At 40.5% G+C, this 21,583-nt stretch overlaps 1 protein-coding gene across 2 annotated transcripts in view; it reads left to right on the top strand.

The window, feature by feature from the left end:
* The window catches only part of CRYZL1 (crystallin zeta like 1), a 53,529-nt gene that overhangs the window by 22,029 nt on the left and 9,917 nt on the right, over positions 1-21,583 (top strand). Inside the window, exons 5-9 of one of the 2 annotated variants that reach the window (XM_021669429.2) lie at positions 2,476-2,520; positions 5,696-5,764; positions 15,375-15,508; positions 16,874-16,985; positions 20,926-21,024. In XM_021669429.2, coding sequence (XP_021525104.1) covers positions 2,476-2,520; positions 5,696-5,764; positions 15,375-15,508; positions 16,874-16,985; positions 20,926-21,024 — 459 coding nt within the window. Of the gene's footprint in view, positions 1-2,475; positions 2,521-5,695; positions 5,765-15,374; positions 15,509-16,873; positions 16,986-20,888; positions 21,025-21,583 lie in introns of both variants that reach the window. The other variant, XM_021669430.2, reaches the window with a different exon arrangement.

Raw genomic sequence — 21,583 nt, 5'->3', positions numbered from 1 at the left:
AACGTTTTGTCAAGAAAATTCTCCTGGGCTGGGCGTGGTGGCTCACACCTGTAATCCCAGCACTTTGGGAAGCAGAGGTGAAGAGGATCGCTTGAGCCCAGGAATTTGAGACCACAGAGCAAGACCCTGCCTCAAAAAAGAAAAAAAGAAAAAAGTTCTCCTTCAAATATTGCAGAATAAAAGATATTGCACAAAATACTTTAATGGTGATATGAACACTAATTCCTACCTTCCAAAAATGAAGCAGGAGGATAGGCAAGGGCCCTTTGGTTGAACCTTATATATCAGATTGTATTTTAGGGAGATCATTAGAGTACCCATATGAGGGAAGAGTGGATGTGAGGCAAACAAGTGTCTATAGGCAAGAGGACTCATTGGGTTGTGGACCAGGAGGCAAGAGACAGCAAAGTCCATAACCTTGACAGTGCTGGCAGAGGTGGAAAAGAGGGACTGATTTAAGACATATTGAGGAAGTAAAGTCAGCGTGACCTAGTAATTCATTGGAACTGGGAAATTAGAAACAGATCAGAACCAGGAATGGCTTACAGAATTCTGGTTCAGGCTTGAATTGGTACCAACATTTGATAAAGGAAGGTGATCCAATTTGGAGGAATATGATGAGCAGATTTATACTTGTTGAGTTCAAGATACTTAGGTGACATCTCACTGGCAATATCTAGTAAGCAATTAAATGAGTTAAAGCTCAAGGATAAGAGTATATATTTGAAAAATGTTGGCATGTAGGTTGTATTTGAAATAATAGAGTTAATGAGTTCTCCAAGGGAGAGAATTGAAAAGGAGGACAGATGTAAACAAAGAACCCTTGGGAATGCAGTGTTTGAGAGTCAATTAAAAGAGGAGTATGAAAGAAACCAAGAAAAAAAGAGTCAGAGTGAAGGAGGACAGGGATCAGCAGTAGAAGGTAAAGAGAAAGATACAGTGAATCAGAAGCCAAAAGGACTGGGGGATGATGGCACAGGAGGGAGCCAAAGAAGAAGCAAACTGCAAAAGGAAGTCTTTTTTTTTTTTTTTTTTTGAGACGGAGTTTCGCTCTTGTTACCCAGGCTGGAGTGCAATGGCGCGATCTCAGCTCACCTCAACCTCCGCCTCTCGGTTTCAGGCAATTCTCCTGCCTCAGCCTCCTGAGTAGCTGGGATTACAGGCATGCGCCACCATGCCCAGCTAATTTTTTATATTTTTAGTAGAGACAGGGTTTCACCATGTTGACCAGGATGGTCTCGATCTCCTGACCTCGTGATCCACCCGCCTCGGCCTCCCAAAGTGCTGGGATTACAGGCGTGAGCCACCGCGCCCGGCCCAAAAGGAAGTCTTGAAAGTGGAAATACCAGACTTCGAATTACTTGCTAGTGGCAACAAATGCATTCTGGGGTCATACTGATGACAGAGCCAGTCGAAGGGGCCACTTCCAGATTCAGGTTTCCATCTTACTTCACTGCTTCACCTCAGTTTCCTCGTCTGTTAAATAGGAATAATAATACCTACCTTATTGGTACATTGTGAAGTTTCAATGTATAAACACACTACATTGCTGAGCACAAGGAGGCATTCAACAATGTTTGGGTTTTTTTCCTCCCCTTTCTTCTTGTAACTCTTTGAATGAAATGACTCAAGTGAATTGACTGATAATCGAGGCTTTTTCTCTACATATGCAGAGAAAATGTAACTATATCATTTCCATAAAGTTCCAGAAAACTTCTTGGTACCAACTTGAATTTATTTCATATAAATAAATAATTTAAATGTCACTCTTCTCAGAATTCCCTGTTGTATGAGATTCTGCAATTAAAAGATTGGGCTAGCCACAGAAGGAGTAGAAAATAATATAATTACCATAGAAGCTATAGAATGTATTCTTTTCCTTTACTCCTTCTTCCTTAAAGTCAGCTAAATAGAGGCCAGGCACAGTGGCTTACACCTGTAATCCCAGCACTTTGGGAGACCAAGGCAGGTGGATCACTTGAGGTCAGGACTTCAAGACCAGCCTGGCCAACATGGTGAAACCCCATCTCTGCTAAAAATACAAAATTAGCCAGGCGTGGTGGTGCATGCCTGTAGTCCCAGCTACTTGGGAGGCTGGGGTATGAGAATCGTTTGAACCCGGGAGGCAGAGGTTGCAGTGAGCTGAGATCGCGCCACTGCACTCCAGCCTGGGCTGCAAGAGTGAAACTCCGTCTCAAAAAAAAAAAGTCAGCTAAATAGGCAAAGAGAGACATACTTCTCCCTCATCTCAACAATTACATGGCCCAGATATCTAGAGAATTCAGATTTGAAGTGCTCTATATCTTGTAGTCTTTATAGACCATCATAATGTTACTAACATTTTTGGCCTTTTTTCTGAGTAAAAATAAAATCAATCATTTTACAAACCCACAGATTTTAAACGTGTATTTTAATAGTTAAGATTTGTGTTTAATAAACTTGTAATATTAACTATTAATTTTCTTCACTCTTTAGTTGGAAGCAAGGTATCATTCTTTCAACCAGATGATGAAGTAGTCGGTAAGTTATAGCTGATAATCTTATTTCAAGTCATCTATTTTCCTGTCATCTCTTTTTCTCTATACAACTATTAATGTTCACTGTGACCTTGCTTCATATAGAAATACTTTACTGGTTTTTGGAATTTACTCTCAAATTTCTATTGATGATAAAAATTGGGACCTTGATTAGAACATTTAAAACTTTTTAATATTTAGCTATAGAACAATTTTTTTTTTTTTTTTTGAGATGGAGTTTTGCTCTTTTCACCCAAGCTGGAGTGCAATGGTGTGATCTCAGCTCACTGCAACCTCTGCTTCCCAGGTTCAAGCGATTCTCCTGTCTCAGTCTCCCAAGTAGCTGGGATTACAGGCGTGCGCCATCATGCCTAGCTAATTTTTTGTATTTTTAGTAGAAACGGGTTTTACCATGTTAGCCAGGCTGGTCTTGACCTTCTGACCTAAGGGGATCCACCCACCTCGGCCTCCCAAAGTGCTGCAAATACAGGTGTGAGCCACTGCGCCCAGCCAGCTGTAGAACAATTTTACAGATAAAATGATAATCATAGTTGCTGTAGTGCTTGGTGTAGCCTTTTTCTGGCAGATCCTTAGTCTATGGGCAGACTGAAGTCTTTAGGGAGAAGGAAAGTCACAAATCGTGTGCTTGAAGGCTGCTGACTGACTGAACCATATAGAAACTCATGCACCATTTCAACTGAGATCATACAGAGCTTTTCTCTTACCACTCTTATAAAACTAAAAATTGACTTGAAACATTTAATTTTTTGGTTTTTCAAAAATCAACAATATTTTTGCAATTTTGCAACCTGTATCCTAGACAGTCACACAAACATAGGGTATGACTTTTATAGTAGTCTTTGAAGTTTCCATTTCTCTGTGGAAGACATAAAGTTAGAAAATATTATTTATGTGGGCCGGGCGCGGTGGCTCACGCCTATAATCCCAGCACTTTGGGAGGCCGAGGCGGGTGGATCACAAGGTCAAGAGATCGAGACCATCCTGGTCAACATGGTGAAACTCCGTCTATACTAAAAATACAAAAATAAGCTGGACATGGTGGCGCATGCCTGTAGTCCCAGCTACTTGGGAGGCTAAGGCAGGAGAATTGCTTGAACCCAGGAGGCGGAGGTTGCGGTGAGCCGAGATCGCACCATTGCACTCCAGCCTGGGTAACAAGAGCAAAACTCCGTCTCAAAAAAAGAAAAAAAAAAAAAGAAAATATTATTTATGTAATATGTGTTATATAGGGCCATATAATGTATATTATGTGGTGGTTCATGCCTATAATCCTAGCACTTTGGCAGGCCAAGACAGGGAGATCACTTGAGCTCAGTAGTTCAAGACCAGCCTGGGCAACATTGCAAAAGCTCAACACTACAAAAAAAAAATCAAAAATTAGCCAGGCATGGTGGCACACACCTGTAGTCCCAACTACTCAGGAGGCTAAGGTGGGAGGATTGCCTGAGCCTAGAAGTTTGAAGATGCAGTGAGCCTTGATCGTGCCACTATACTCCAGCCTGGGTGACAGAGCAAGACCTAGTCCCAAAAAAATAGAAAAAAGAAAATATTTCACCTTATAGCATGCTTGAAATTCTTAAAGGATAGGTATGTAAGAAAGTTTTCATCAGCTTTTTATATTATTGCCTTTGACTCAAGTATTATCCTGGAGAATTGGTGATTTCTTTCTTGTCTTTTTATTCTGCTCAGGAAATCAGTAACACTCTGTATTATTCAAGATTCTTTTTGTAAGAGACCAAAAATAAAATCAAAACTAGCTTAGAAGAAAAATGGGATTTTATTAGAAGGATACTCTGGCCAGACATGGTGGCACACGCCTGTAATCCCAGCACTTTGGGAGGCCGAGGTGGGCAGATCATGAGGTCAGGAGTTAGAGACCAGCCTGGCCAAAATGGTGAAACCCCATCTTTACTAAATATACAAAAATTAGCAGGGCATAGTGATGTGTGCCTATAATCCCAGCTACTCGGGAGGCTGAAACAGGAGAACCCGGGAGGCGGAGGTTGCAGTGAGCCGAGATTGTGCCACTGCCCTCCTGCCTGGGTGACAGAGTGAGACTCCGTCTCAAAAAAAAAAGAAACATACTTAGGTATGTTATGGAACCAAACTATAGGAAGGTAGCCATGCATCAAGGACAATTTTGTTTATTTGTTTGTTTGAGACAGAGTCTCGCTCTTGTTGCCCTTGCTGGAATCTGTGGTGTAATCATGGCTCATTGCATCCTCAAACTCCTGGACTCGAGCAATCCTCCTGCCTCAGCCTCCCCAATGGCAGGTACTACAGATGCAAGTATGCACTAATTTTTTTTTTTTTTTGAGACGGAGTCTCACTCTGTTGCCCTGCTGGAGTGCAGTGGCACAATCTCGGCTCACTGCAACCTCCATCTCCCGGGTTAAAGTGATTCTTCTGCCTCAGCCTCTGGAGTAGCTGGGACTACAGGCACGCACCACCGTGCCCGGCTAATTTTTGTATTTTTAGTAGAGATGGTGTTTCACCATATTGGCCAGGCTGGTCTCAAATTCCTGACCTCGTGATCCACCCACCTCAGCCGCCACCGCACCCGGCCGACACCCAACTAATTTTTAAATTTTCTTTCTTTTGTAGAGATGAGATCTCACTGTGTTGACCAGGCTGGCTTTGAAGTCCTGGCCTCAAGTGATCATCCTTCCTTGGCCCCCCTAAATGTTGGGATTACGAGTGTGAACCACCATGTCCAACCCATCAGGGACAATTTTTTCTTTTTTTTGAGATGGAGTCTCACACTGTCACCCAGGCTGGAGTGCAGTGGCACAATCTCAGCTCACTGCAGCCTCCGCCTCCCAGGTTCAAGTGATTCTCCTGCCTCAACCTCCCAAGTAGCTGGGATTACAGGCACCCACCACCATGCCTGGCTAATTTTTTTTATTTTTAGTAGAGACAGGATTTCTCTATGTTGGCCAGGCTGGTCTTGAACTCCTGACCTCATGATTCACCCACCTCGGCCTCCCAAAGTGCTGAGATTACAGGTGTGAGCCACTGCACCCCACCCATCAGTGACAATTTTAACAAGGAATTCCAGATGCTCGCAAGACTCTGACTTGCTTCTATAATAATATTGGCCTCTCATTAGGAATGAATTTTGACTTATTTTCCCTTAAATTTCTTGTTTTGATTTTTAGGAATTTTGCCTCTGGATTCTGAAGACCCTGGATTTTGTGAAGTTGTTAGAGTACATGAGCATTACTTGGGTATGTAGTAGTTCAGTACTTTGGAGCTCACGTAAGTCTTACTTCATTGACATATGGTTTAATAACATTTTAATTTCTTTAAATCTATTGTGAGTGTTGTACTTAATAAAGTTTCATTAGCCAGTCATGTGTATAAAAAATGTTGGCTGTTCATATGAATACTTCTAGCTTATAATTAGTATTCATAAAATTCTTATTCAGACTCAACAATATCTAGGCCTTTAAGTTTTACTAACATTGCTTGTAGTAAGATCTTTGAAAAGTGGTTTCTTGGCTGGGCGCGGTGGCTCACGCGTGTAATCCCAGCACTTTGGGAGGCTGAGGTGGGTGAATCACTTGAGGTCAGGAGTTTGAGACCAGCCAACCAACGTGGTGAAACCCTGTCACTACTAAAAATACAAAATTAGCTGGGCATGGTGGCACACACCTGTAATTCCAGCTACTTCGGAGGCTGAGGCAGGAGAATCACTTGAACCCGGGAGGGGGAGGTTGCAGGGAGCAGAGATGGCACCACTGCACTGCAGCCTAGGTGACAGAGTGAGACTCCATCTCAAAAAAAAAAAAAATCTGACTATCCCAAAGGGTGGGAAGGATGTGGAATGATGGAACCTTTCATGCACTGGAGTGTAAGTTGGTACAAATGTGTTAGAAAATAATTTAGCGTTATCTAATAAATCTAATAACGTATATACACCAGACCTAGTTATTCCACTCATAGTTATGTAGCCTTTGGAAATTTGATGTGCACTAGGAGACATACTGCACAAGATTCATAGCAGCGTTATTTGTAATAATGAAAAAAACTGGAAATGGCTCAAATGTCCATCACCAAGCAAATGGGTAATTGAAGATATTCATAGAATGAATTTCTAGTTAGCAGTGAAAATGTATAAGATCTAAACATATCAAAGTGGATGATTCTCACAAACAGTATTAGGTGTAAAAAGAAGTTGCAGAAGAATACAAACGGTCCCATAACATTTATTTATATAAAGTTCAATAATGTACAAAATTAAGGATATTTTATTTAAGGATATAAAGAAAAGGTAGAGGATGGAAAGTTGGGTGGAAGTTACCTGTGTGAGCAAGGAAGGAGGATGTGGTCAGTAGATACCTGAGGACTCCAGTGGTACAGCCAGTGTATATTTCTTATGCTGGGATTCATTATGTTGTTCTTCATACCATATCCATAGGTGCAAATACATTCTTTTATGTTCTTGAACTGTTGAATTAAACTTTCTCCTGGGTTCTTAAATAATGTAATCTCTAATCAGACTTTTTGGGGACAGAGGCCAGTTTGAATTTTGGTCTTCCGAAAACAATAATGTTACTCAGTTGAGTCCATATGGTAATTTGAGCTAGGCTAACAAATTTTTGGCATTTCACTTCTAAAATTATTAAAGTAATTTTTATTTAAATTAATATTCACTTTATCTAAAACTTCCATTACTCTGTTATTCTATTAATAATTAATTTTCAAAAGACACTTTATTAGAGATCTGAGGCCTGTGCCTATTGGTATGTACATTAAGCCTAGAAAAGGAGCCAAGTATGTCTTCCTTTGAAAGATAAAGATCTCTTTCAAATACCATGCAGTAAAAGTCTCTAATCCATTGCTATCTTGAAATTGTGCAATTTGAAAATTGAGTACTGCCACTGGCTCCTTTACAGGAAACTATCCTATTTTTGGCCCCAGAGTTTCCTTGGATGGTTGGCCCTTATTGCCCTGTTCTTTTGAGAATGTTGTGAATATGGAGTCAAGCCTGGTTTGCCAGGCTTGAGTTTTCATTAAGTAACCAAAACTAAATTGCTATAGAAGATGAACTATTAAAAACAACAAAAAAACAAGGCTCATTCCTTTAGGCACTAGTGAACACTGGAGAATTATGACATGGACCAGAAGGAGAAAAGCAAATTAGAGCATCAGTTTTCTAGCTGTAAGGTTTAACCTAAGACAGACAAACCACACAAATGACCTTTTTCTTCTAACTTATTTATAAATCAAGAGGATGAGGCTGGGCGCGGTGGCTCATGCCTGTAATCCCAGCACTTTGGGAGGCCGAGGTGGGCAAATTACTTGAGGTCAAGAGTTCCAGACCAGCCTGGCCAACATGGTGAAACCCCATCGCTACAAAAAATACAAAAATCAGCTGGGCATCGTGGAGGGCGCCTGTAATCCCAATTACTCAGAATGCTGAGGCAGGAGAATCACTTGAACCCAAGAGGCGGAGGTTGCAGTGAGCCGAGATCACACCACTGCACTCCAGCCTGGCGACAGAGCAAGACTCCGTCTCAAAACAATAAATAAAAATAAATAAATCAGGAGGATGGATTAAAGTCCAGAAATCCACCAAAGTATATAGAGAAAACGATTGCAGATATTCCTTGAACAAGAAAACACAACAAAATGTTTCTTTGAAAGAAGTATGGACAGGTGTGGTGGCTCACGCCTGTAATCCCAGCACTTTGGGAGGCTGAGGCAGATGGAACCCCTGAGGTCATGAGTTTGAGACCAGCCTGGCCAACATGGCAAAACCCCGTCTCTACTAAAAACAGAAAAAATTGACCGGGTATGGTGGCCATGTGCCCGTAGTCCCAGCTACTCAAGACACTGAGTCACAAGACTTGCATGAACCCAGGAGGCAGGGTTGTGGTAAGCCAAAATTGTGCCACTGCACACCAGCCTGAGTGACAGAGTGAGACTCTATCTCAAAAATATAAAATAAAATAACTACTTTAAGGCTGGGTGTGGTGGCTCATGCCTGTAATCCCAGCATTTTGGGAGGTCGAGGTAGAAGGATTGCTTGAGCCCAGGAGTTCAGGAGTTCAAGACCAGCCTTGGCAACATAACAAGACCTTGTCTCTACCAGCAAATAAAATTTTGTTAAAATAAAAAAAAAAAAAAAGAAGAAAGAAGAAAGACTTTAAGAATGGGCAGCATAGCAAAATCGTCTCAACAAAAAGTTTTTATTTTTTATTTTTATTTATTTTTTTAATACCAGGCCAAGCACAGCAGCTCACACCTGTAATACCAGCACTTTGGGAGGCCAAGGCCTCCCAACACGGATGAAAATGGAGAACGCTATGCTGAGTGAAATAAGCCAGGCACAGAAAGACAGATACAGCATGTTCTCACTTCTTTTTGGAATCTAAAACAAACTCATAGAGACAGAGAATAGAAGGGTGGCTACAGAGGCTGCAGGCTGGGGAGAGTGAAGTGATGATGGGCATAAAATCTGAGTTAAACAGGAGGAATATGTTTTTATTTTTAATTGAACATGGTGAATATAGTTAATAATAGAGTATTGTATGGTGAGTATAGTTAATAATAGAGTATTGTACAGCATGGTGAATATAGAATATTGTACATTTCAAAATTGCTAAGAGTAAATTTCAAATGTTTTCATCATAAAATATATTAAGTATTTGAGATGATGGATATGTTAACTGGCTCGATTTAATTATTCCACATTGTATTCATAAATCATAGCATCACTTTGTACCCCATAAATTTATACAATTATAATTTGTCAATTTACAATGTAGAAAAAAAACGATGATGACTTAGTGTGACCTTTAGATTGGAACCTAGGCACACTGACTACATCCATAAATGAGGACACTCAACTAAATAACCTCTTATCTCTGTTGTAGCTCCAACCTTTTGTAAAAAGGAATTCATTTCAGTTTTCCACCAAGTTTGTAGGGGGAAATTTTCAGTTCACCACAGCTCTATTTTAGTTCCTATTACTTGTCTGGTGACTTTCGTTTGTTTGTTTGTTTTGGAGATGGAGTCTCACACTGTCACCCAGCGTGGAGTGCAATGGTGCAATCTCGGCTCACTGCAACCTCCATCTCCTGGGTTCACTCGATTCTGCCTGAGCCTCCTTAGTAGCTGGGATTACAGGTGCACACCACCACACTGGCTTTTTTTTTTTTTGTATTTTTAGTAGAGACGGGGTTTCAGTGTGTTGGTCAGACTGGTCTCAAACTCCTGACCTTGTGATCCGCCCACCTCAGCCTCCCAAAATGCTGGGATTACAGGCGTGAGCCATGCCCAGCTGATTCTTTCATATATATAAATTGTGTTTTTTTTAATTTGTCTTTGGTGTTTTTTTTGTTTGTTTGTTTATTTTTGAGACAGGGTCTCACTCTGTAGCCCAGGCTGTGGTGCAGTGAAATGATCACGATTCACTGCAGCCTCAAACTCCTGGGCTTAAGCAATCCTCCCACCTCAGCCTCCCAAATAGCTGGGACTATAGGCAAGCACCACCATGCCTGGCTAACTTTTTTTTGTAGAGACGAGTCTCACCACGTTGCCCAGGCTGGTCTTGAACTACTGAGCTCAAGTGATCTTCCTGCCTTGGACTCCCAAAGTGCTGGCATTGTTACAGGTATGAGCCACCATGCCTGGACTTCGTGATTGTTTCATGAGTGCTCAGCGCTCAGTCACTTTCAACTCAGATGAGTCTGTTCATTTGCCAAACCAAAGAACTATGTTTCAAACATTCCCCCAAAACATGGTGTTTCTCCTGTTTCTCAACCTTGACAATAGAGTTAAATAGTAGAGTAATTTTTCCAACTCTTTTCTACTTTTCAGCTCTTAAGCAATTCTGTCAAGCCTAAAACTAATTTTATTTTTCATTTAAAATTTGGCATGCATTTTCAGCATTGTTGTTTTTATTCCTTTGGACCTAAACTAGAAAGCAATCAAATTATAATTCTTGGATGCTGAAATATGGCTCTCATTTATTTGTTTAGTTTAGTTTTTTTGGGTTTTTTTTGTTGGTTTTTTGTTTTGTTTTGAGATGGCATTTTGCTCTTGTTGCTCAGGCTGAAGTGCAGTGGTGCGATCTCGGCTCACTGCAACCTCTGCCTCCCAGGTTCAAGTGGTTCTCAAACCTGCCTCAACCTCCCGAGTAGCTGGGATTACAGGCATGCACCACCACACCGGGCTAATTTTTTGTATTTTTAGTAGAGCTAGAGTTTCTCCATGTTGGTCAGGCTGGTCTCGAACTCCCAACCTCAGGTGATCCACCCAGCCTCCCAAAGTTCTAGGATTACAGGTGTGAGCCACCACACCCGGCCTTATTTTTTTAGTTTTTATAGCATAATAAACACCTGTGGACCTCCAACACAAAATCAAGTATGTTGACATTAACCCACATCTAACTATGCAATTTTAGAACCGTTGAAATCTTAAATATAATTTTACTGCAGTTAGCAATTTTTCTTTTTTTGAGACAGAGTCTCGTGCACAGTCCAGAGTGTAATGGTGCGATCTCAGCTCCTCAGCTCACTGCAACCTCCGCCTCCTGGGTGCAAGCAGTTCTCCTGCCTCAGCCTCCTGAGTAGCTGGGATTACAGGTGCCTGCCACCATGCCTGGCTAATTTTTGTATTTTTAGTAGAGATGGGGTTTCACCATGTTGGCCAGCTGGTCTCAAACTCCTGACCTAAGGTGATTTTGCCCGCCTCGGCCTCCCAAAGTTCTGGGATTACAGGTGTGAGGCACCGCGCCAGCCATAGTTAGCATTTCTTTAAGGACTGCACGATTGAGTTTTTAATAAAAATATAGTAGTCCCAATCCTTATGACGGTATATGTTCCCAGTAAGTAAATTATATGTTGATTGAGCATGCACTGTTGGAATAAATGTGTTTTAAAGTCATATGTTCACCTTGTAAGCTATGTGGCCTTAGACAAATTAATCAGTTACCCTGAACCCTATTTCATAATCTGTAAAACTGGGAGAATAGCTATCTTAAAGAGTTTCCTAAGGAATAAAGTACTGTGTGTGCCATCATCTAGTGGTTAATGTGTTTTTACGGTTTTAGTTCTCGGCTCTTGTCTGAGCATTTCAACATGCATACTTGAATGCTCCACTTCTCCCACTAGATGGCACTAGTTCGTTGCTAAATGCAGTGCTGACTGCTCTGGCTAGTTCGCGTGAATCGTTGCTATTAGGGGAAATATTTGAAAGAGCTGGTCAAGACTGTGAAAGTGTTATACAGTTGATTTTAGGTAAAATGAGAAAGAATTTATTGTGCTGTGGAAAAATCACATCAGTTTACAACATAAACACAAAACAAAAAATTAAATAGTAAAACAGGTTAAGGAATAGTTTAATGGTCAGATCATGCAGAGCTTTTTAAACTATATTAGTTTGCATTTGGTTCCAAGTGCAGTGGAAAGCCATTGATAAATTTTAAGCATAGAATTGTTAGGATGTCATTTATCTTTTTTAAAATATCATTCTAGTGCTTCTATTTTTGAAAGATACTGTTAAAGAGATTGAAAATAGAAAGCATAAACTTGAAAATAATATTTACAGCACATAAACAAATGACTTATCTAGACTATATATAGAATTCCTGTAAATCCCTAAATAAGAAAAAGACAAAACAATAGAAACTGATAAACACTTGAAAAAGGAATTAACAAAAGAAATTCCAGAGAGAGAGATCCAAGATGGCTGATCACTAGCAGCTCGGGCACGTAGCTCCCAGTGAAAGCGCAGAGAACGAGAGGACGCCACACTTTCAGACGAATATTTGTTGCTCACGGACCAGGAGATTCCCAGTGGAGGAGCCCCACGGGTCGCCAGAGCGACTCTTGTGGCCGGCGCGGCGGTTCTAGGTGCAGAGTCCAGAGATTCCCGGGCAGAAAAGCACCATCAATCTTAACACTGCTGTTTTGGCCAGCACAGTGGATTGCTCAGATTTCAGTGCTGGGAATCAAAAGTTGGACGTCCGCTCAGAGACCTAGTTAGAAAGTCGGTAATTACAAAGATGACAGAGGGATAAATATATAATGAAGAGAAGAAACCAGCTTAAAAAGGCAGAGAACACTCAAAATCAGAATGCCTCTTCCTCTACAGGGGATCGCAATTCCTCATCAGTAACGAAACAAGGCTTAATGGAGAACGAGTGTGTTCCAATAGCAGAAGCAGGCTTCAAAATGTGGGTGATAAGAAACTTCAGTGAATTAAAAGAACTTGTTCTAACCCAATGCAAAGAAACTAAGAACCTTGAAAAAAGGTTTGACGAAATGCTAACGAGAATGGACAATTTAGAGAGGAATATAAGTGAATTGATGGAGCTGAAAAACACAACACGAGAACTTCGCGAAGTATGCACAAGTTTAAACAGTCGAATTGATCAAGCAGAAGAAAGGATATCAGAAGTCGAGGACCAGCTCAGTGAAATGAAACGAGAAGACAAGATTGGAGAAAAAAGGATAAAAAGGAATGAGCAAAGTCTCCAGGAAATATGGGACTATGTTAAAAGAGCTAATTTACGTTTGATAGGTGTACCTGAATGTGATGAAGAGAATGAATCCAAGTTGGAAAATACTCTTCAGGATATCATTCAGGAAAACTTTCCCAACCTAGCAAGGCAGGGTAATATTCAACTCTAGGTAATACAGAGAACACCACAAAGATATTCTTCAAGAAGACCAACCCCAAGGCACATAATTGCCAGATTTATTAGGGTTGAAATGAAGGAGAAAATACTAAGGGCAGCCAGAGAGAAAGGTCAGGTTACCCATAAAGGGAAACCTATCAGACTTACAGCAGATCTCTCAGCAGAAACCCTGCAAGCCAGAAAAGAGTGGGGACCAATATTTAATACCCTTAAAGAAAAGAACTTTCAACCCAGAATTTCCTATCCAGCCAAACTAAGCTTTATGAGCGAAGGAAAAATTAAATCTTTTGCGAACAAACAAGTACTTAGAGACTTCACCACCACCAGACCTCCTTTACAAGAGCTTCTGAAAGAAGCACTATACATATAAAGGAACAACCAATATCAGCCTTTCCAAAAATATATCAAAAAGCAAAGAGCATTAACACAATGAAAAATGTACACCAACTAATGGGCAAAACAGCCAGCTAGCATCAAATGCCAGTATTAAACTTATATATATTCTAATTGGATAAAAAGCCAAAACCCATCGGTATGCTGCATCCAGACCCATCTCACATGCAACAATACACAAAGACTCAAAACAGAGAAGGAGGAAGATTTACCATCCAAACAGAGAGTAAAAATAAACAAACAAAAAGCAGGAGATGCAATTCTCGCCTCTGATAAAGTAGACTTTAAAGCAACAAAGATCAAAAGAGGCAAAGAAGGACATTACATAATGGCAAAAGGATCAATGTAACAAGAAGAGCTAACGATTCTATAGATCAACCAGACAGAAAATTAACAAGGACATCCAGGACTTGAACTCAGACCCGGAACAAGTAAACTTAATAAACATTTATAGAACTCTCCACTTCAAACACACAAAACATACATTACCACCTCACGCCTATTCCAAAAGTGACTACATAATTGGAAGTAAATCACTCCTCAGTAATCGCATAGCATTTCATAGGTTTAAATGAAATATTGGTTAGCTGCTTGTTTGTTATTTTCTTCCCTTATTCCTTCCTGTCTACATCATTAAGTATAATTATTAGTATAAAAGTGGTTTTCAATACCCATTACTAAATTGCATTCTAGCCTGGGCAAGAAAGCAATACTCCCATTCTTTCTCTCTCTTTCTCTTCCTTTTTCTTCCTCTTCTTCATTCTTTTTTCTTTCTTTCTAAAAAAAAAAAAAGAAATTCCAGATGGCCAGTAAACATGGAAAGATGCTCAACCTCTTTTAGTAGTCAGAGAAGGCAAATGAAAATCATAGTAAGAAACCATTACATACCTACATGATTGGTAAAAATTTGTAAATGTGATCATTCCAAGAGTTGACAAAGACATTCACAGCAATAGGACACTACTGTGGAAAAGTAAATTGATACAGTCACTTTGGAAAGGTGTAGTTACGGAACAGATAATACACCCAGAGTGGAAATTCAGGATTTCCACTCCGAATTAAATATCCTAGGAAAACTATGCAGTGTAACAGTATCTTTCATACAAGAACACACTTAGCAGCATTGTTTGTAACTGACAAAAACTGGAGACAACACAAATGTTCATCACCTAGACATGGATAAGCAAATGAAAGTGTTTTTAATATATTGGAATGCCATAAAACAACAAAATGAAAGTGCTCCAACAGTCACATCCACAGAAGGGATGTCTTAAAAACATAATGTGGAGCATAAAAAGCAAGGTAGAAAAGAATGCATATGGTATCATTCCATTCAGATAAGGTTTAAAGCCTTGGCAATATGAAACTGTATTATTTAAGAATGTGTACTTGAGTGATAAATGAAAAGACAAATAAGAAATTGCATGAGAATGGTGGTGACCTCTGAAGAGGAGACAAGAGGCTGCTGGGGTGATGGGTGTGCTCTTTCTCCACCAGTATGGTAGTTAACTTTGCATATGTCCTTTATATTTATTCATCCAACTATACTTTATATTTTATATACTTTTTCTGCATGTTTTTTATTTCATAATAATAAAAATACACACGTACTGACTCCTAGGTGGAGAATGGATTATTCATGGGCAATAATGGAAAGTAATGTAGGTGAGAGAGAATGGGAGCAGGGGATTGGACCAGGGCCACAGTGGTAGTAGAGATGGAGAGAAATAGATCCAGGAGGCAGGACTCATGGGGCTTGCTAACAGACTGTTTCTTCTTGTTCTTTATGGTAGTTCATAAACCAGAAAAGGTCACATGGACAGAAGCAGCAGGAACCATTCAGGATGGAGTGCGTGCCTATACAGCTCTGCATTATCTTTCTCATCTCTCTGCTGGGAAATCAGTGCTGATAATGGATGGAGCAAGTGTAGGTGCTAATGGTTTTGTTAAGAAACAGACCAACAGCCAGGCATGGTGGCTCATGCCTGTAATCCCGGAACTTTGGGAGGCCAAGGTGGGCGAATCACGAGGTCAGGAGGTTGAGACCATCCTGGCTAACACGGTGAAACCCCGTCTGTACTAAAAATACAAAAAGTTAGCTGGGCGTGGTGGCAGGCGCCTGTCATCCTAGCTACTCAGGAGGCTGAGGCAGGAGAATCACTTGAACCTAGGAGGCAGAGGTTGCAGTGAGCCAAGATCGTACCACTGTACTCTAGCCTGGCAACAGAGCAAGACTCAGTCTGGAAAAAAAAGAAAGAAAGCAGCATACAGTAAACTTAGGGAATTTAGCAATGAGCCATCCATTTGCTAATACAAGTTTTTGCCAGTATCTTATTAATTGACTTTTATTCCAGCATCCTATTTTGTTATAATAAGCAGCTTTTATCAATAGACAATCAACATTAGATTTAGTGTGATTTGTTTATTACTTTGAATCTGCTGGTACATTAAAAAGCAGAAAATCCATTTTTATTCATTTCTGTTACACAAACTAAGATACCACATGAGCCTTTGAAGTCATTGTCCAGAGCTCCCTACCAGTTTTATAGCCTATTTCCCACCCTTACAATTATGTTGATCAAATATTGGCATTTTATAGATAGATGGATCATACCAAAGATCAACATGTCCTAATTTAAACATATTACATATATTAAAAAATAGTTCAAGACACTAAAAGAATACATAAAATATTATAATCTAAAAATGTTAAGAAAAACTTGAAATGAACTTATAGTTTTATTTTCTAACTGGCTTGTGATGAAAATGCTTTTTTCCTGCTTCTCTTAGAAGAAAAGGCAGAACTGTCTTCAGCATTGGCCTCAGCCTGATGTCCAACATCAGGATAGTAGGGTTTCCCCGAACTTACCCCATAGGTCTGAACAGGATGGAGCTTTTGAAGTGCTTTGATCTTCAAAGAGAGGTAGCTGGACTCCCATATATACTACACAATTAACTTCTTAGACCATCACATTGACAAGACCCAGTTTTCTCTTTGTGGGGCCATGTGTCTGAATGTGGCTTTTCATCCTTGAAATTATGTGCTGTGGTCACACTGGGTGACAGCAGGTGACATGCAGCTTTTCCACTGGCCCTTGAAAAGAAGAAAGTCACCCAAACATTTCCCCTACTAAACTTGCCCAAAACTTTGCTCTTTTCCTATTAGATAATATTTTAAAATATACTAAAGTAACACTGAAGAATTGTCCTTTATTAAATAATCTAAAGAAATCAATTAGAAATGGCCTCTGCCCTAAAACCATACACCCACTGCATATTTTTTTCTACACAGGCATTTGGTACCATAGCTATTCAGTTAGCACATCATAGAGGAGCCAAAGTGATTTCAACAGCATGCAGCCTTGAAGATAAGCAGTGCCTTGAAAGATTCAGACCTCCCATAGGTGGGTAATACTACTTAGCACAGACTTTAAAACAGAAAATTCTGAAGGAAAATCACCTTTAAAAAATGTGCTTGGAAAACCAAGTACAAAATCCTTGGCTAGGCGCAGAGGCTCATGACTATAATCCCAGCACTTTGGAAGGCCAAGGTGAGAGGATCACTTGAGCCCAGGAGTTTGAGACCAGCCTGAGCAACACAGGAAGACCTCATCTCTGTATAAGATTTAAAAAAAAAAAAAAAAAAAAGAATTTATAAAATCCCAAATGAAAGTCAGTTTAAAAATGCGGTGAATATGTGTGCTATCTCTCAATTTACTTTTTTTTTTTTTTTTTTTTTTTTGAGACAGGGTCTCACTTTGTCACCCAGCTGGAGTACGGTGGCACAATCATGGCTCACTGCAGCATGGACCTTGCCAGGCTCAGGTGATCCTGCCATCTCAGCCTCCTGAGTAGCTGGGACTACAGACATATGCCATCACACCTGGCTAATTTTTTGTATTTTTTTGTAGAGACAGGTTTAGCCATGTTGCCGAGGCTGGTCTCAAACTTCTGAGCTCAAGCATTGCACCCACCTCGACCTCCCAAAGTGCTAGAATTACAGGCGTGAGCCACAATACCCAGCCCGAATTTACTTAAGTGATAGTTTTAATTTCAATTATTTGTTTTTTAAAACTTACGTTTTTCAGTGTTTTTTTCCTCTTTGCCCCATTGTTATCAGCAATTTACTCAACTTTGAATTAGGTGAACTTTGATGCAGTTTAGAAACACCTGTTGCAGGCTTGGTGTGGAAGAACTAGAGACAAGCCTCAGAGAGTTAGCTTGTCCAAGGATATATACCTGTAAAGGACTGGAATGAGATTTAAGCCCAGGCCTGTCTGACAGTAAAGCTCACATTATTTCCATTGTTACATTATGCTTGTGACAGAGATAACCAAGAAATAGAAGAAAGGTAATACAGGGGCCGGAGAAAAGGAAAAAGAAGAGATTTGAAAATAGAATGGAGAAAAAGAGCATGGGCTGGGCTCAATGACTTGCACCTGTAATCCCAACACTTTAGGAGGCCAAGGCTTGTGGATCACTTGAGGTCAGAAGTTTAAGACCAGCCTGGCCAACATGGTGAAACCCCGTCTCTACTAAAAATACAAAATTAGCCGGGCATGGTGGTACATGCCTGTAATCCCAGCTACTCGAGAGGCTGAGACAGGAGAATCACTTGAACCTATTAAAAATACAAAACTTAGGCCAGGTGCGGTGGCTCACGCCTATAATCCCAGCACTTTGGGAGTCCGAGGCAGGCAGATCACCTGAGGTTGGGAGTTTGAGACCAGCCTGACCAACATGGAGAAACCCCGTCTCTACTAAAAATACAAAATTAGCCGGGCATGGTGGTACATGCCTGTAATCCCAGCTACTCGAGAGGCTGAGACAGGAGAATCACTTGAACCTGGAAGGCAGAGGTTGCGGTGAGCTGAGATTGCGCCATTACACACCAGCTTGGACAACGACAGCAAAACTCTCTCAAAAAAAAAAAAATAATAATACAAAAAGTAGGCTGGGCATGGTGGCTCATGCCTGTAATCCCAGCACGGTGAAACCCTATCTCTACTAAAAAAAAACCTCTTAGCTGTGTGTGGTGGCACATGCCTGTAGTCCCAGCTCCTCTGGAGGTTGAGGCAGGAGAATCGCTTAAACCCAGGAGGCGGAGGTTGCAGTGAGCCAAGATTGCACCACTGCACTCCACCCTGGGCAACAGAGCGAGACTCCATCTCAAAAAAAAAAAAAAAATGCAAAAATTAGCTGGGCATGGTGTTGGGTGTCTGTAATCCCAGCTCCTCAGGAGGCTGAGGCAGGAGGATTGCTTGAACCCGGAAGGTAGAGGTTGCAGTGAGCCAAGATCGTGTTACTGCACTCCAGCCTGGGCAACAGAGAGCGATTCCATCTCAAAAAAAAAAAAAAAAGGCATGAATGGTATGAAAAAAAAGCATGAATGAAGGGAAAATTTCTTATTGGTTAATTTGCCCTTCCTAGATTGCTTTGTCCCCTTTTCCTTTTGTTCCCTTCCTCCTTTCCAAATCCTAGATTACTCTGTTGAACTATATCTCTAATTTGAGCAGCTCTAAGAGGAATTCTCTTCAACAAGAAGGTGTTAAAAGATACAGAAAGGAAATAAAACATTTTATTAGTTGCCAGTTCAAAATTCTGAGAATTATTTTTAATTCTCTCAGTAATTTATAGTCTATTAATATGATATTACTAATATACTTTAATGCAGCCAGTTAAAATCAATTTAATTTTTACTGACTGCTAAAAATCATGTTCCTATTCCTTAGCTTTAGGATTTTTCTTCATTTGGGAGAGTAAGTGGGAAAGAGAGGGGGATTTCTATGACTGAGAAAGGGTGAAACAGCCTCTAGTAGATAGTTACCATATTTTACAAATACAGACAGTCTCCAGCTGACAGTGTTTGGATTTAGGATTTTTTTTAAATGTTACGATGGGTTTATTGGGGTATTAAGTGTGTTTTTGACTTACAGTGGGTTTATTGCGATGTAGCCCATTGTAAAGATAAGGATCATCTGTATATTTTTATGCTTTTTAGCTCTAATGACTATTAAATATGAACATACTTGAGAACCTACTTAATCTAGCTGGGTACGGTGGCTCACACCTGTAATCCTAGGGCTTTGGAAGGTCAAGGCAGAGGATCACATGAGGCCAAGAGTTCAAAAATAGCTTAGGCAACATAGCAAGACCCTGTCCCTACAAAAAATAAATTAGCCAGGCATGGTGGCATGTACCTGTAGTCCTAGCTACTTGGGAGGCTAAGGCAGGAGGATTGCTTGAACTCAGGAGTTCAAGGCTACAGTGGGCTGTGATCATGCCACTGTACTCCATCCTGAGCAATGGAGTGAGACCCTGTCTGAAAAAAAAAAAAAAAACAACTTCCAGTTTATGTCTTATTATATATATACCTCTGTGTTTTCAGATTCCTAATTCTGGCAACATATCCTATAGCTGTAGAGAATAGTGCTCTGTATCAACAGACCAGCCTTGGATCACCTTATCCACAAATGTTCACATTTTAATTTTTTTTTTTTTTTGAGATGGAGTCTCGCTCTGTAGCCCAGGCTGGAGTGCAGTGGCGCAATCTCGGCTCACCACAATGTCCGCCTCCTGGGTTCAAGCAATTCTCCTGCTTCAGCCTCCCGAGTAGCTGAGACTACAGGCGAGCGCCACCACCCCCAGCTAATTTTTGTATTTTTTTTTTTTTTTTTTTTTTTTGGAGACGGAGTTTCGCTCTTGTTACCCGGGCTGGAGTGCAATGGCGCGATCTCGGCTCACCGCAACCTCCACCTCCTGGGTTCAGGCAATTCTCCTGCCTCAGCCTCCTGAGTAGCTGGGATTACAGGCACGCACCACCGTGCCCAGCTAATTTTTTGTATTTTTAGTAGAGACGGGGTTTCACCATGTTGACCAGGATGGTCTCGATCTCTTGACCTCGTGATCCACCCGCCTCGGCCTCCCAAAGTGCTGGGATTACAGGCTTGAGCCACCGCGCCCGGCCTTAATTTTTGTATTTTTTAGTAGAGACGGGGTTTCACCATGTTGGCCAGGATGGTCTCAATCTCTTGACCTTGTGATCTGCCTGCCTCAGCCTCCCAAAGTGCTGGGATTACAGGCGTGAGCCACCGTGCCTGGCCACATTTTAATTTTATTGAATATACAAGTCTCTTCATTTAGACTGCTATATCCCATATTAGGTTAGATGAGAAAAAGTATAATTTAAATTGACTTTTTCCCTTTAAATTCAGTAATTGTTTGAATTGCTTAACTCATTTTAGAGAATAGATATTTATTTGCTTTTCTTTTTCTTTTTCCCTGATTTGTTTGTGTTGATCACATAGAGAACAGTACAATTGCCTGATTTCCTGTCCTTTACAGCCCGAGTGATTGATGTATCTAATGGGAAAGTTCATGTTGCTGAAAGCTGTTTGGAAGAAACAGGTGGCCTGGGAGTAGATATTGTCCTAGATGCTGGAGGTAGGTACCTTATGAAATTAGTAGCCTGTGTAGTTTTTTTAGTTTGATGAATTTAAGAGAAAAACATAACCAGGGAATAATTATTAATGTATTTATTAAACTGGATGTTCAGTTTTGGGTTTTGAACTAAAGACTTTTTAACTGAAATTGGAACTTCTTCACGTTATTCCCATTATAAGCACTGTGTATAAGAGAGAACATTCTTATCTTTTACCAGTGTAGACCAGGGGTGCCCAATTTTTTACTTCCCTGGCCACATTGGAAGAATTGTCATCTTAGGCCACACATAAAATACACTAACGATATCTGATGAGCTTAAAAGAAAAAAATCTCAAAAATGTCTTATACTGTTTTAAGAAAGTTTACGAATTTGTGTTGGGTCTCATTTAAAGCCATCGTGGGCAGGCTGTTTGGTTGGACAAGCTTGGTGTAGACATTAGAGTCGTGAATGACATATCACTACAAGAAATCTAGAAACATGACCTCCTAGGCCGGGCGTGGTGGCTCACACCTATAATCCCAGCACTTTGGGAGGCCAAGGCAGGCAGATCACAAGGTC

The sequence above is a fragment of the Aotus nancymaae genome, unplaced genomic scaffold (assembly GCF_030222135.1).
Source record: "Aotus nancymaae isolate 86718 unplaced genomic scaffold, 86718_ANA_hifiasm-v0.15.2.pri h1tg000022l_1, whole genome shotgun sequence".
In the NCBI taxonomy this organism is placed as follows: Eukaryota; Metazoa; Chordata; class Mammalia; order Primates; family Aotidae; genus Aotus; species Aotus nancymaae.
Note: the sequence above shows the minus strand (reverse complement) of the source record. Positions and strands in the feature narration are given on the sequence as shown.